Below are 13,932 nucleotides of genomic sequence, written 5' to 3'. Positions count from 1 at the left end.
TTCTATTATGGGTTCAAACATAATGAAAGTCAAAGTGGTGGTCAAATAGAGGTGGCGTTCAATTAAAGGGTGGTGCTGTATTCTTTTCAACTCTTTCTCATATGGTCGCGTTCTATCAGAGGTGGCGGTTCAAATAAAGGTGGCACTGAAATACTAGTTTTACGATATCATAACAATAACGAAGCAGTCTAAACATCAAAATTTATCTTCTGCCGCCAAAACCTATCAGTATTTTGTACACAAGACTATGTTAGTACTCATCTATCTGTGGCCTGTGACAGCCTATTGCGTATACATGTGTGCAATATATTCGGGCTCATATAAGCTAGGCGCATGCAGCTTTGGGCAATGTTGGCACAATGAGAAAGAGCAAACATACTTCATCAGGAAAGTCCTTGGGGTGTGGGGAAGTGAATCGTATCCTCATCTCAGGATCAACCCGAGACACATGATCAAGTAAGTCAGCAAACCTTGTGCCGCCTAGCTTTGTCTTGTAGACAGTTTTGAAGCCTTTTGCCATCTTTGTTGGCAGCTTCTCCTCACTAGCATATTTCGACTCGGACAGGTCTCTGTAGCTGTTTACATTCTGCCCGAGAAGAGTCACTTCCTTTATACCCTGAGATTGGTGGAGAGATATAGGAAGATATATGAGCTTACCCATGAATGAATGAAGTTTCAGCTAAAAAAAATTTAATGTTTGGTGAATAATTTTGAAAAATTTCCATATAGAAAGCCTTAAATTAAATAGCAACGATAAAACAGGCATTATTGTACATGAATATTTTTGTTGGGTCTATTAACCATTGAACTTTAACGTTCTTTGGATTATCAATTATAAAAATTTTAGTTTCTTTAATGTGTTGTAACAGGAAAGTAGGATGCCAAAATAACCCTTCTCTTGTGAACATCCCTCAGACCTTGTTTCTAGGTGAATATGTAAAATAACACTAAGATATCTATAGTTTAAAGTGTAGGGCCAGCGGTATAAAAAGTGCTGGTAGAAATGTCTCATCATTCGCAAAAACATGTTCAAGTTCACAGACTCAGCCCAATTTGTGAATACAACCAAAAACAATTTATATGCAAAGTAGAATTAGTATTCACTTTGTATACCATAAAATCAGCTATCTACTAGTTGTCATATTTAATAGCTAAATTGTGAATGATGGGACACCGCGAATGATAGGACACCCCATACTTTGAGTTGAAAGCATTGCACTCTATTGTTATCTAGTTCTTCGATGCTTTTGAGATTAATGCTTATTAGTGGATGTGAATGTAAGTTTGAGAAAGGATCAAAATTTGGGTTAAAGAATTATAACTTTTGTCTAGACGAGTGGTTCTTAAACTTTTGGGCTCTAACTTTAAGAACCAGCAGGTCGTAAAGTTAGGGGGAATTCCTCCCCCCAGGTTAAGATCCACTGGTCTAGACTTATATAAGATTTTGAGAAGTGTCATTAAGTTCCAAATACTGTCATGGACTTTCTTACTAAAGACCTTCAAACGTGTTTCTACTAGCTTTTGGACTTCAAAGAGTTGGAAAGCAACTCCACTCACTAACATTAGTGAATATAAATTATAATTGGAAACAACCTATATCAGTATTCAGTGTAAATTCTACCCAGCAACAACATGACCAAAACTGATATTGAGTATCAAGTATCACAAAGGAGTATCAAGCTATAATGAAAGCTGACAACAAAAATAAGACAGTATTTTATCAGTTTCAAAGAGATATCACCAACAGCAAAACATGTCAGACAATGATATAGAAGAAAAATGCAATTACAAGAGAGAACGTAAACGAAGAGAAAAGTGCTAACTGTGAACTTACCCAGTTGTGAGTACTTTTATACATTAATGTATTTATTAAATCACCACTATACATGTACATTGATTTGAAATTTATCTCTTGTATAGTATATAGGTTTTACATTCTTTGCAGGCGTTTTTCTACAATTTATTTTATATTTATATATTACATTATTTTACATTTAACAACGTTTGTTTGCAACTTTAAAATGTGTACATAATTTATTTATCATTTGCAAAACTTTTATTGTAGCTGGTGCCTTCAGAAACAGACAGTCAGAAAATAAAGTAGTCAAGAGACTGCAGAAAGCTCTACCTAACAGTTCTCGTAAATCTAGACAAGCTGTGTGCAAGCTGGCTCATATTGGAGTGCAGTTTGCTGAAGAAGTAGACACTGATGAAAGACGTGGCAGGCAGTCAACTACTAATGATACTGTTGAGAAGGTTCAAACTTTCTATTCAAGAGATGATGTAGCCCGACAAGCTCCAGGTAAGAAAGATTGTAGACGCGACAATGGAAAAATGGTTCAGAAGCACCATCTTTATCATAACATCAGTGAGACACTCGGCGCTCTAAGGCCGAGTACAGTGACACAAATCGTATAGGTAAAGCCATGTTCGCAGACCTTAGACCTACTCAAGTATGTCCTCTAGATTATATGCCTCATAATTTTTGTGTGTGTTCAATACATGAGAATATGTTGATATGCATTTCTGTGCTAGCTAAGAACCGTAGTTCACCATCTAGTAGTCGTGAGTTAGTCAATTCCAGTGTTGGTAATCGTACTAACAAAAAAGTGTATGCACATGCTCGATACTCAATGTAGTGATTGTAAGTCAATAAAGGATTTCTATTTGGTTGTCATAGACAATGTGGGCACGCGAGTAGATTGGTTTCAATGGGAAACAGCTGACATAAAGGTTTAAAAGTTAAAGCATGAAGGTTCTGTTAAAGAATGTTTCAGTCCTCGAATGTTTGGTGAAACAATGGAGCACTTATCTGACTCACTGTTACATTAAAGATGCGTAAACCTCATATTATCAACAATTAAAAAGAAAATTGGGACCAAATGAAGCAGTTGTACAGGTTGATTTTATGACAACTACCAAACATTTCATCAAAATAAACACAAGCTGCTCACTCGGCATACAACCAGATTGCATTGTTTACCTGTTGCACATAGACTGTAAATAGAATACATAACGTTTGTTTCATCAGTGACTACCTAAATCAGGATAAGTATTCAGTTTACACGTATGTGTACATTGAAAAGCTGATATCAATGATAAAATCTGACAATAAAGGCATAACTTCAGTCTGCATGTTTTCAGATGGATCAGCGGCACAGTTCAAAAACCGTTTCATGTTTACTAATCTTCACTGGTTTAAGGTGGCCCATGAACTTGATGATTTTGTATGAAATTTTTTGCCACCTCCCATGGAAAAGGGCCAGTCGATGGTTTGGGAGGTGGTTTGAGAAGTAGTTTGAAAAGATTGGTGCGTCGCACTGTGTTAGGGCGTAAAGCTGTTGTGACCAATGCAGAGAGATTTGCTCAATCATGTAATAGCTCAACTACTGCAGTTGTACCAGTGAAACCTGATGAAATTTTATAGAAAAAAAATGATGGGAAAATATAACAACTTTAAAAGGCACACAGCTTATTCACCATCTTGTTCCAACAGGACCTTATAGCGTTGCATATGGTCAGCCAGGATGTGAAATTGGTGTGTCATAGCTTTTTAAGATCTCTCCAAGTCTAAATAAACGGAAACAGTATATTTTAATAGAACACTAGGAATATTTTAAATAGTTCTCTACTACTTTTCTACCAGTAAAATACACTGCTTTTTGAATACATTCTGCATTTTTTCCTTTACTTGATAGTCTTAGTAGAAACATGTATTTTTATTAATTCACTATATATTGTCACTACAATGCATTACATAATCAATAACAATTGTACTATGCTTTTTTTCTTGTATAACTATGCGTCTTTTATAGCTACAATAAAAACATGGACATAGTTATTTAAGTAGCTTGGTATTTGTGAATCACTTTCAGACATGTCCCACCATTCGCGGTTGTAGTGTCCCATCATTGCATCGTCCAGGATAGCTTTTGAGACATTTAACTAGATAAAGTCAAAGTTAATCAAACCACCTGCATATGTAGTCAAACCACCTGCATATGTAGTCAAACCACCTGCATATGTAGTTAATGTTCTTTGAAAGTTTTATGCTTTAAAACTCAGCCAACTCACAGAAGTTTTACAAGGTTGAATATAAGGCACAAAAACTAATTGTGATGTCCAATCATTTGCGCATGTTGCAATTCATAACTTCAAAACTACTATTTTGAAGGCAGTAAACTATATATTATCTGAACGCCAAGGAAATGCTGCATGAATGAATTCCAAAAAACTTATGATGGGAAAAGATTTGTACGTGTAGTTGGCATCAGATAACTCTGAATGTCCCATCATTATTTATGGACACACCCATATACCTAAATGCAACCAGCGAATGGCAACAAATGGGGTTAAGTTAGTCAATACAGAAGTTCAAACTTTATGTGAATGATTAACAATAAAGGTGCTTGACTGGAGTATGTCTATGACTACTAGTATCAATATATAATTGAGTATGTCTATGACTGTACTAGTATTAATATATATTTGAGTATGTCTATGACTGTACTAGTATTAATATATATTTGAGTATGTCTATGACTGTACTAGTATTAATATATATATTTGAGTATGTCTTTGACTACTAGTATTGATATATATTTGAGTATGTCTATGACTGTACTAGTATTAATATATATTTGAGTATATCAATGACTGTACTAGTATTAATATATATTTGAGTATGTCTATGACTGTACTAGTATTAATATATATTTGAGTATGTCTATGACTGTACTAGTATTAATATATATTTGAGTATGGCTATGACTGTACTAGTATTAATATATATTTGAGTATATCTTTGATTGTACTAGTATTAATATATAATTGAGTATGTCTATGACTGTACTAGTATTAATATATATTTGAGTATGTCTATAACTGTACTAGTATTAATTAATATATGAGTATGTATTTGACTGTATCAGTATTAATATATGCATGAGCTTGGAGAACAGAGAAAAATGAAAACAGCTATAAATGGAGTCAAAACACTTTCATTTTGCACAATAAAATAAAACATAGGTTTCATTAAAACTAGAGAGCCTTTGAGTATATTCCATATCATAATATCTGACCGGCTTGCTTAGAGATAAAGCTACCATGTATATCTGACCAGCTTGTATAGAGATAAAGCTACCATGTATATCATGTATATGCTTCTAGTCCCTACCTGGTCCCTGAGCATCCTGACCTCATCAAGTATGGAGGCGATGGGACGACTCCGTTCGCGCCCTCTAGTGAAAGGAACTATACAATAACTGCACATGTTCTCGCAGCCTCTCATTATTGACCTGCAGAGAAAGATAAATTGAGTCAATTAGGTTTTCAACAAGTCAATAAAACATACCAGAAATAATATAAAGATTTAGCATATTATAATATAAATAATAGAAAAAGATATGATTAGTCTGTTTCATCAAACTAGATTTGCATCGTGATGCATAAAAATTTATGAAGTTTTAAGAAGCACAGGAATGTACAGTAAATGGGGAGCATGCCTAGGTGTGTAAACGTGACATGAACTACAAGGGGGAAAACTCACACAAAGGCTGACGGAGACTCTGGATTGAGTCTGACGGGCATTACATCAGCGTATGTCTCATCAAGTGACAGCATCACATTCACTACAATTAAGACATGTGGGCAGAATGAGAGATGTTCATGAGGAGATGGCACAACAAACCTTAAAGTGCTGATGGTATGCTCGAGGGCAGACAACACAATAGGTGTTGAATATAAAAATTGAAGAGACGACGATACGACAGATGCACAGATTACAAAATCGTTGATTTGTAGATTACACAAGTGTTGATCTGCAGACTAAAATTCTGTGCAGATATAAATAATAAATAAATGTGGTGAATAAAAAGGTATTTTTAAGTCGGGCACAACTGACATGTAGCAGTTGACCAGTACGATAACCAAAAATGCCTTAAAATCTGGACTAGAAAAAAACAAGGATTCCAAAACTATCATATTTTTTCAATTTTTGAAATAACCAATAATAGCTTTTGAAATGACCAATACTTTTTGAAATAACCAATAATTTTTGAAATAACCAATAATTTTTGAAATAACCAATAATTTTTGAAATAACCAATAATAACCAATAATAATATTGATTAATTATCAGACTAAGTACGTAATTAATGAACTTCTATAAATCTTTGTTATCTTCTTCTCTGAACTGTCCAAATATTTTGAGCAGTTGGAGGCCCGAAAACAGCACAGTTATCAGCCATTACCATTATGTGACTAATTTCAAAGTGTGACAAAGTGAACAAGTACGGTACATGGTTAACTGCTAGCTTTACAAGTCTGCTGTTACCATCCTGTATTCTAAATTACAATTGGCAGCACATGCGTACAAATGTAAGAAGCTATGTTTAAATATTACAAATTAAACTACAACAGAACACAACTTGCGCATGCTGACTTCTGCTCGAATGCCAGCAAATTTAATTACAGCCACAATCAACAACTTCCTAAATACATGGAATAGATTAGAGAATGTAGAATTGTAACGATTATAAGGGTGGTGTGAACAGGTGGTGGAGGATGCCATGTTGATTTGTCTGTTCTTTCAATATGGGCAGACATAACATAATAAAGCATCCTTAATCATCCTTAGCTCCCATTGTGCAAATGATGTAGAATGGAGTTGTGCGCACATGAAGTTCCAAAGCGATAAATTCTTCGATGAATAATCATGCGCTGCGGATCAACGCGGGTGCTTTGTCAAAAGATATGGATTTCTACACCAGAGGTAATATTCGGAACAGCTCAAATAGAAATAGGAACAACGGATGCGTGGAAAATGTATAAAATGGAATAGCTTGCGCAGTAGTAATAGCAATAGCCAATAGTAAGTGCCATTTCCATCTTTCACCATTATGGAACATTCGGTATAAATAAACTAAACTCACTTGAAGTGTGGATTTTTGCTGTTACCATCTTGCAGATGATAGAAACTTGCGAACTACCCACTTTTACCCACGTGGACTACCCACATGGACTACCCACGCCATGGAAACAGTCAGTTTCATGTTGAGTAACTAATTAAACCCTTGTTCCCTGAACAGCTGCCCGTACTCATATTCAAATAATCTTCAAGTCTGAGCTCTCAATGAATCACAGGCTGTGAATTAACCTTATCCGCTCTATGAATACAGCCAAAAATAGAATTTTAAAATGATTGTTTATGGCAAGTCACCCGCAGTTTGTCCGCTATGAGTTATGGATAAGAGACGTGGAAGGTCCTTGTATGCATCAGGACCACACACCAAGTCTACAGACTTTCGCTCCTCCAGTATCTGAGACTTCAACCGCTCTGCCATACATCCTGCAATGAAATGAGGTATAATAAAAAGTGCTTATAATTTGCAACGCTGGCCGACAAATCCCATCTCTCCCAAACTTTCAAAGCTGCACCATGTTATTATTAAAAATGGTGTAGCTTGTTCAGCCAAGGGTTGCAATCATCCCTTATGTTGAAAATTGTTTCCCCTTATGCTTTGAGCAATATCGATGACTAGGTGAATGCCCGGGTAATAAAAAAGTCTTTGGACAGAAAATTTATTTTTATTTATCATATGCAACATTCTAACCATTCTAACTTTTAAACTTCATGAAAAAAGTGTTTTTTGTGTAGTTCAAATGAATTGGGAGAAAAACTAAACCATAAAGGTTTTCAAACTTTCTCAAACAACTATAACTTTTAAATTTCATATCATGAAAGAAGCGTTTTGTTGAAACAATTTAGAAAGAAAAATAAAACTGAAGACCACAATGGAAAAACCAGTGATGTCACACTTTTGCCATTTTGAGAAAATCAATTTGTAAGTTTTGAGACTGGCTCAGGCAATGAAAATACAGTTTATGACAAAGATATGTAAACTTTTGACAGATACATAGTTTGTTGCTTATAAAATAACATTTTTAACTCTGGATATTGTTTTTTTGTAATTCAGAGGTCAAAAATGAACACGCATGTTAGCAACGGATATCACCTATTTTTCAATTTGATCAGCTATAAAGGTTTTGCTCAATAAAAAAAATTTTTTTCGATTTAAATTATATTTAACTATAATATAAGTACAGTAACACAACCAGAAATTAATAGTAGTTCAAAGTTTCACTACTATCTGCTGTCACAACACCACCGGTTGTAAGATTGTCAAAAAATGGTTGATTTTCTAATTTGCAAAATTGTTAAAGGACCTGTAAATCTTGGTGTTTTGCTTTGCTGATTGGCAACGGACTGGTGCTAATGCAAGCTGACTGAGTTCAACGAGAAAGCTTACATAGTTTTTCAATAGCACTCTCGATGTAACTGCCATTCCATGATTCTCTATAAAACGCCATGAGCTTGTCTTCGCAACTTTCACTTGACATATAGTTTTGATTGGGCAAGTTGTCTAGTACATCTGTTTGAAGTAGTCTGTGTAGTTGAAGAACCTTGATCTGTTAAATTAATTGCATTAGAGTGTTTAGGATGTTTGCATGCCTTTTGAAACAACTTTACCCAATCAGATGGTGGATCTACATCTGACTTGCAAATCACCTTCATGTCTCAATCACATTCCATGTATGAATGTCCACGCACTGGACAGCACTGGATAGCACTAGATAGCACTGGATAGCACTGGATAGCACTGGATAGCTATGGTGATCTTGTCAATATAGTTTGCTCATGCACAAGCCAATGAAAATAGTGAATGAGTGTATAGTTTTTGTTCTGTCCAGCGCATCCATCACAGAACAAATCTTACTCCACTACTTCGGGACCAATTTGACTTTCAACGGGGCCTTCTCTCCACTTTACACGCAGTTATTAGCAATGATAAATAAGCGTCCTATTGATTATTTGTGGTGTAAAATTGATTAAAATAAGTAAACAATTTCTGCCTGTCAGCTGCATTCACAATTTCAAAGTATGTTACCGTTTGCATAAGCAATTTTTTCTTGTGTGGCTAGAAACCTTTTGCTTTTTAGCCTTATCTTGTGCACTACCATCTTTTCTTTATTTTCTAGGCTTTTCAGTTCATGCTGAATACTCAGATTTCCAGATGTCATCATCATTAATAATAATTTAACAAAATAGCAGGCGGTACGCATCGTTCGTTTCGCAACATTAAACAATGCAAAACCGCGTTAACGAGCAAAACGCTGTTTGATTAGTTAGCTGATGGACTTAGCCGATTTTTCCATATTACGGCATTTATTTTCTGTTTATTCATTTGAGCATAAAATTTGAAGCCAGATTTCCATTAGACAATACACTGGTTTTTCCAGCTTTTAAATTCACTATGCAATTCTACAGTACCAAAACAACAGGTAGGTAGCTATAACTCCAAAAAACCCAAAAAGTGACAACACTGGTTTTTCCATTGTGGTCTTCAACTGCAAAGGTGTCTAAATACAAAAGTGAAATTATTAGCATGTAATGGCTAAATATAGTCTATTTTGCAACAATAACAGTGAAAAATTATTTGGTATACAATTTTATGATTTTAGCTTGTTTCAGTGTTGGCATCATAAAGCAAAAATGTCGTACAGACACATAGAGTGCTATAGAAACCCATCATAATTATCTAATGTAATCACCTCCTTGTAAAAATCATCATCATCATTAAAAACAGTAATAAAAAAATATGTTAACCTTAGTAACTACAATTACCTATAGTAACTTTAATGCATTTTGTGGTTATATGCAAGAAAATGTAACATTACAATGTACTACAGGCAAAATGTACCGTGGAGAATTTTTACCTTTGAGATAGACGTGTAACATAATGCTGAATCTAACTTAAATGAATTTAGCTTACTAAAACATACTTGAAAGAAGTTTTAATATGTATTTTAGTAAACTTCAAACTTGCAATTAAATTTTATCACATATCTGATTGCAAATCTGTTTTCACCATAACGGATAACGCTGAACTGAGATAGCGAGCAACGTATATCTCTTAATAACGAATATAATCGCACAAATCACCACATTTGAAATTCAAAAAAAAATTTTTGTTGGTATCGTATGATGGGAAAACAGATTCGCCCTAGTGTGGCGAAGACGGAAAAGCATCGTGTTATATCGAATTGAGTGGCGAAAAAATATTTTGTAACAGTGGCATCATTTACCCGTAGGCGCAATGAAAACGTATCAATTAATACGCCATTGAGCGCGCGAAATCGGAAAAATGGTAAACAGTATACAGTATGAGCTATGTAATCGTAACAGCCTTTATAGACGTGTGGTTGCACGATTGGTTTACAAACATGCGGTTGCAATTTTTGTGAGTTTCAACTCAGTAGGGTGCAAGCCTTCAATTTTAAAATGTTAATAGCTATAGCCGGACAAACTGAAACACACGCACAGACACGAACTTTGAGATTTATATACAGTGAAACTCAGATAACTCAGACTTCACGTGACTGAGCAAAAATGTTCGAGTTATCAGGGCGTTCAAGTTATCAGAGCACGGTCACAAGTGCATACATGTATTTATTAGTAGAAACATGTGCATATGCAAACTACATATAAATCAAAAGCATAGATTGCTTATTGCAAGTTAAAGGGCTTCTCATGTGAAGCTTTAAAAAATTCATCAGCAAGTATAGATATTTTTCAATCACTTGAGATTTGTTGTTTTGGGTAATGTGACAGCCAGGATGTTCTCAGGTTAAAATTGGCAAAACTTGATCGCAGTTAAAACGCTGAGAATAAAGATATTTTTTCTCTTGAGCGTTTTAACAAAGATCAATATTGGTAATTTTACTTCAAGTTTATCCGAAGGTTACTTCGCTTTTCCTTGCTTTTGAAGGGCCGTCGCAAAGCCGATGTTTGTTAAAACTTGATTTTTTGCTAGCCTTTAGAAAAGTCGTTAACGACAATGTTTCGCCGATGATGGTAATAACCACGCCTAAGAATTACTACAAGTTAATGTTTATCTCTATGGCTTGGAATAAAGTGATATTCTAGAGTGATAACAACTGTATCGGTAGCCGATGGGTAAAAAACTATTCGAATTAATGATGTTGAGGTCGAGTTATCTAAAGCAATTGATCATAGCTTGGGAACAGACCAAACAAATCCGTTCGAGTTAACCATGTGTTCGAGCTATCTGAGGGCAAGTTATCCGAGTTTGACTGTATATAGATACAGCAAAAAACTATCGATAAAATAACACAACGTGTATTTTCTGACAGTTTGCCGAACATGCAAGCGTTGAGACGTAATTTTAATAATTTATTGGTCAACAGCTAGTTAAAATCCCTAGCAGACAAGAAAATAAGTTGCAGTATTGTAGCTGGCTGTTATAGTATTGTAGCTGGTTGTTATAGTATTGTAGCTGGCTGTTATAATATTGTAGCTGGCTGTTATAGTAATGTAGCTGGCTGTTATAGTGTTATAGCTGACTGTTATAGTATTGAAGCTGGCTGTTATAGTATTGTAGCTGGCTGTTATAGTATTGTAGCTGGCTGTTATAGTGTTGTAGCTGGCTATTTTAGTGTTGTAGCTGGTTGTTATAGTATTGTAGCTAGCTGTTATAGTGTTGTACCTGGCCATTATAGTATTGTAGCTGGTTGTTATAGTATTGCAGCTGGCTGTTATAGTGTTGTAGCTGGCTGTTATAGTGTTGTAGCTGGTTGTTATAGTATTGTAGCTAGCTGTTATAGTGTTGTAGCTGGCTGTTATAGTATTGTAGCTAGCTGTTATATTGTTGTAGCTGGTTGCTATAGTGTTGTAACTGGCTGTTAGAGTGTTGTAGCTGGCTGTTATACATGTAGTATTGTAGCTGGCTGTTATAGTATTGTAGCTGGTTGTTACAGTATTGTAGCTGGCTGTTATAGTATTGTAGCTGGTTGTTATAGTATTGTAGCTGGCTGTTATAATATTGTAGCTGGCTGTTATAGTAATGTAGCTGGCTGTTATAGTGTTATAGCTGACTGTTATAGTATTGAAGCTGGCTGTTATAGTATTGTAGCTGGCTGTTATAGTATTGTAGCTGGCTGTTATAGTGTTGTAGCTGGCTATTTTAGTGTTGTAGCTGGTTGTTATAGTATTGTAGCTAGCTGTTATAGTGTTGTACCTGGCCATTATAGTATTGTAGCTGGTTGTTATAGTATTGCAGCTGGCTGTTATAGTGTTGTAGCTGGCTGTTATAGTGTTGTAGCTGGTTGTTATAGTATTGTAGCTAGCTGTTATAGTGTTGTAGCTGGCTGTTATAGTATTGTAGCTAGCTGTTATATTGTTGTAGCTGGTTGCTATAGTGTTGTAACTGGCTGTTAGAGTGTTGTAGCTGGCTGTTATACATGTAGTATTGTAGCTGGCTGTTATAGTATTGTAGCTGGTTGTTACAGTATTGTAGCTGGCTGTTATAGTATTGTAGCTGGCTGTTATAGTATTGTAGCTGGCTGTTATAGTGTTGTAGCTGGCTATTTTAGTGTTGTAGCTGGTTGTTATAGTATTGTAGCTAGCTGTTATAGTGTTGTACCTGGCCATTATAGTATTGTAGCTGGTTGTTATAGTATTGCAGCTGGCTGTTATAGTGTTGTAGCTGGCTGTTATAGTGTTGTAGCTGGTTGTTATAGTATTGTAGCTAGCTGTTATAGTGTTGTAGCTGGCTGTTATAGTATTGTAGCTAGCTGTTATATTGTTGTAGCTGGTTGCTATAGTGTTGTAACTGGCTGTTAGAGTGTTGTAGCTGGCTGTTATACATGTAGTATTGTAGCTGGCTGTTATAGTATTGTAGCTGGTTGTTACAGTATTGTAGCTGGCTGTTATAGTATTCTTGCTGGCTGTTATAGTATTGTAGCTGGCTGTTATAGCATTATTAAAGTTATATTAATATGCATACACATAGACAATAATAGACAATAGTTAATCAATATGTACGTTCATAAAATAGACTCACCGAGAATACCTATCTTCACTTGTGGCTGGCCGTTAACCCGAGTTCTCTTTAAACCTTGCAAAGTGTCTACACGGCCCCATATCCTCTTTTCTGCTCCTTCTCTGATTGAGCAAGTCATGAGGAATATGACATCAGCCTGAGAATACATACCATAATAATTCGCAATCTATACAATATATAACTTATACTATAATAACTTATACAATATATAATCTATACTATAATAACCTATACTATATATAATCTATACTATAATAACTTATACTATATATAACCTATACTATAATAACTTATACTATATATAATCTATACTATAATAACTTATACTATATATAATCTATACTATAATAACCTATACTATATATAATCTATACTATAATAACTTATACTATATATAATCTATACTATAATAACTAATACTATATATAATCTATACTATAATAACTTATACTATATATAATCTATATTATAATAACTTATACTATATATAATCTATACTATAATAACTTATACTATATATAATCTATACTATAATAACTTATACTATATATAATCTATACTATAATAACTTATACTATATATAATCTATACTATAATAACTTATACTATATATAATCTATACTATAATAACTTATACTATATATAATCTATACTATAATAACTTATACTATATATAATCTATACTATAATAACTTATACTATATATAATCTATACTATAATAACTTATACTATATATAATCTATACTATAATAACTTATACTATATATAATCTATACTATAATAACTTATACTATATATAATCTATACTATAATAACTTATACTATATATAATCTATACTATAATAACAGCAGTTTCCATCCGTCTGTCTGAAGCAACTCTAAAAGCATTAGGAAAAACGATTTCCTCCCACGAGAATCAGACCTAGGTCATAAGTTTTATAGGCAATAACACTACTACAATGCCATTAAGTCACCTTTTAAACTTATGCATTAACCCTTTAGCTTTAC

At 34.3% G+C, this 13,932-nt stretch overlaps 1 protein-coding gene across 2 annotated transcripts in view; it reads right to left on the bottom strand.

Moving 5' to 3' along the window:
- The window catches only part of LOC137405427 (mitochondrial tRNA methylthiotransferase CDK5RAP1-like), a 70,924-nt gene that overhangs the window by 47,001 nt on the left and 9,991 nt on the right, over positions 1-13,932 (bottom strand). For both annotated transcript variants that reach the window (XM_068091682.1, XM_068091683.1), the window contains 5 exons: positions 12,924-13,059; positions 7,220-7,348; positions 5,549-5,630; positions 5,177-5,297; positions 380-616 (listed from right to left, as the gene is read on the bottom strand). In XM_068091682.1, coding sequence (XP_067947783.1) covers positions 380-616; positions 5,177-5,297; positions 5,549-5,630; positions 7,220-7,348; positions 12,924-13,059 — 705 coding nt within the window. The remainder of the gene's footprint in view (positions 1-379; positions 617-5,176; positions 5,298-5,548; positions 5,631-7,219; positions 7,349-12,923; positions 13,060-13,932) is intronic.

This window comes from Watersipora subatra, chromosome 9, assembly GCF_963576615.1.
Source record: "Watersipora subatra chromosome 9, tzWatSuba1.1, whole genome shotgun sequence".
NCBI classification, from domain to species: domain Eukaryota; kingdom Metazoa; phylum Bryozoa; class Gymnolaemata; order Cheilostomatida; family Watersiporidae; genus Watersipora; species Watersipora subatra.
The sequence above is the reverse complement of the archived record's forward strand: the minus strand, read 5'-3'. Positions and strand labels throughout refer to the sequence as shown.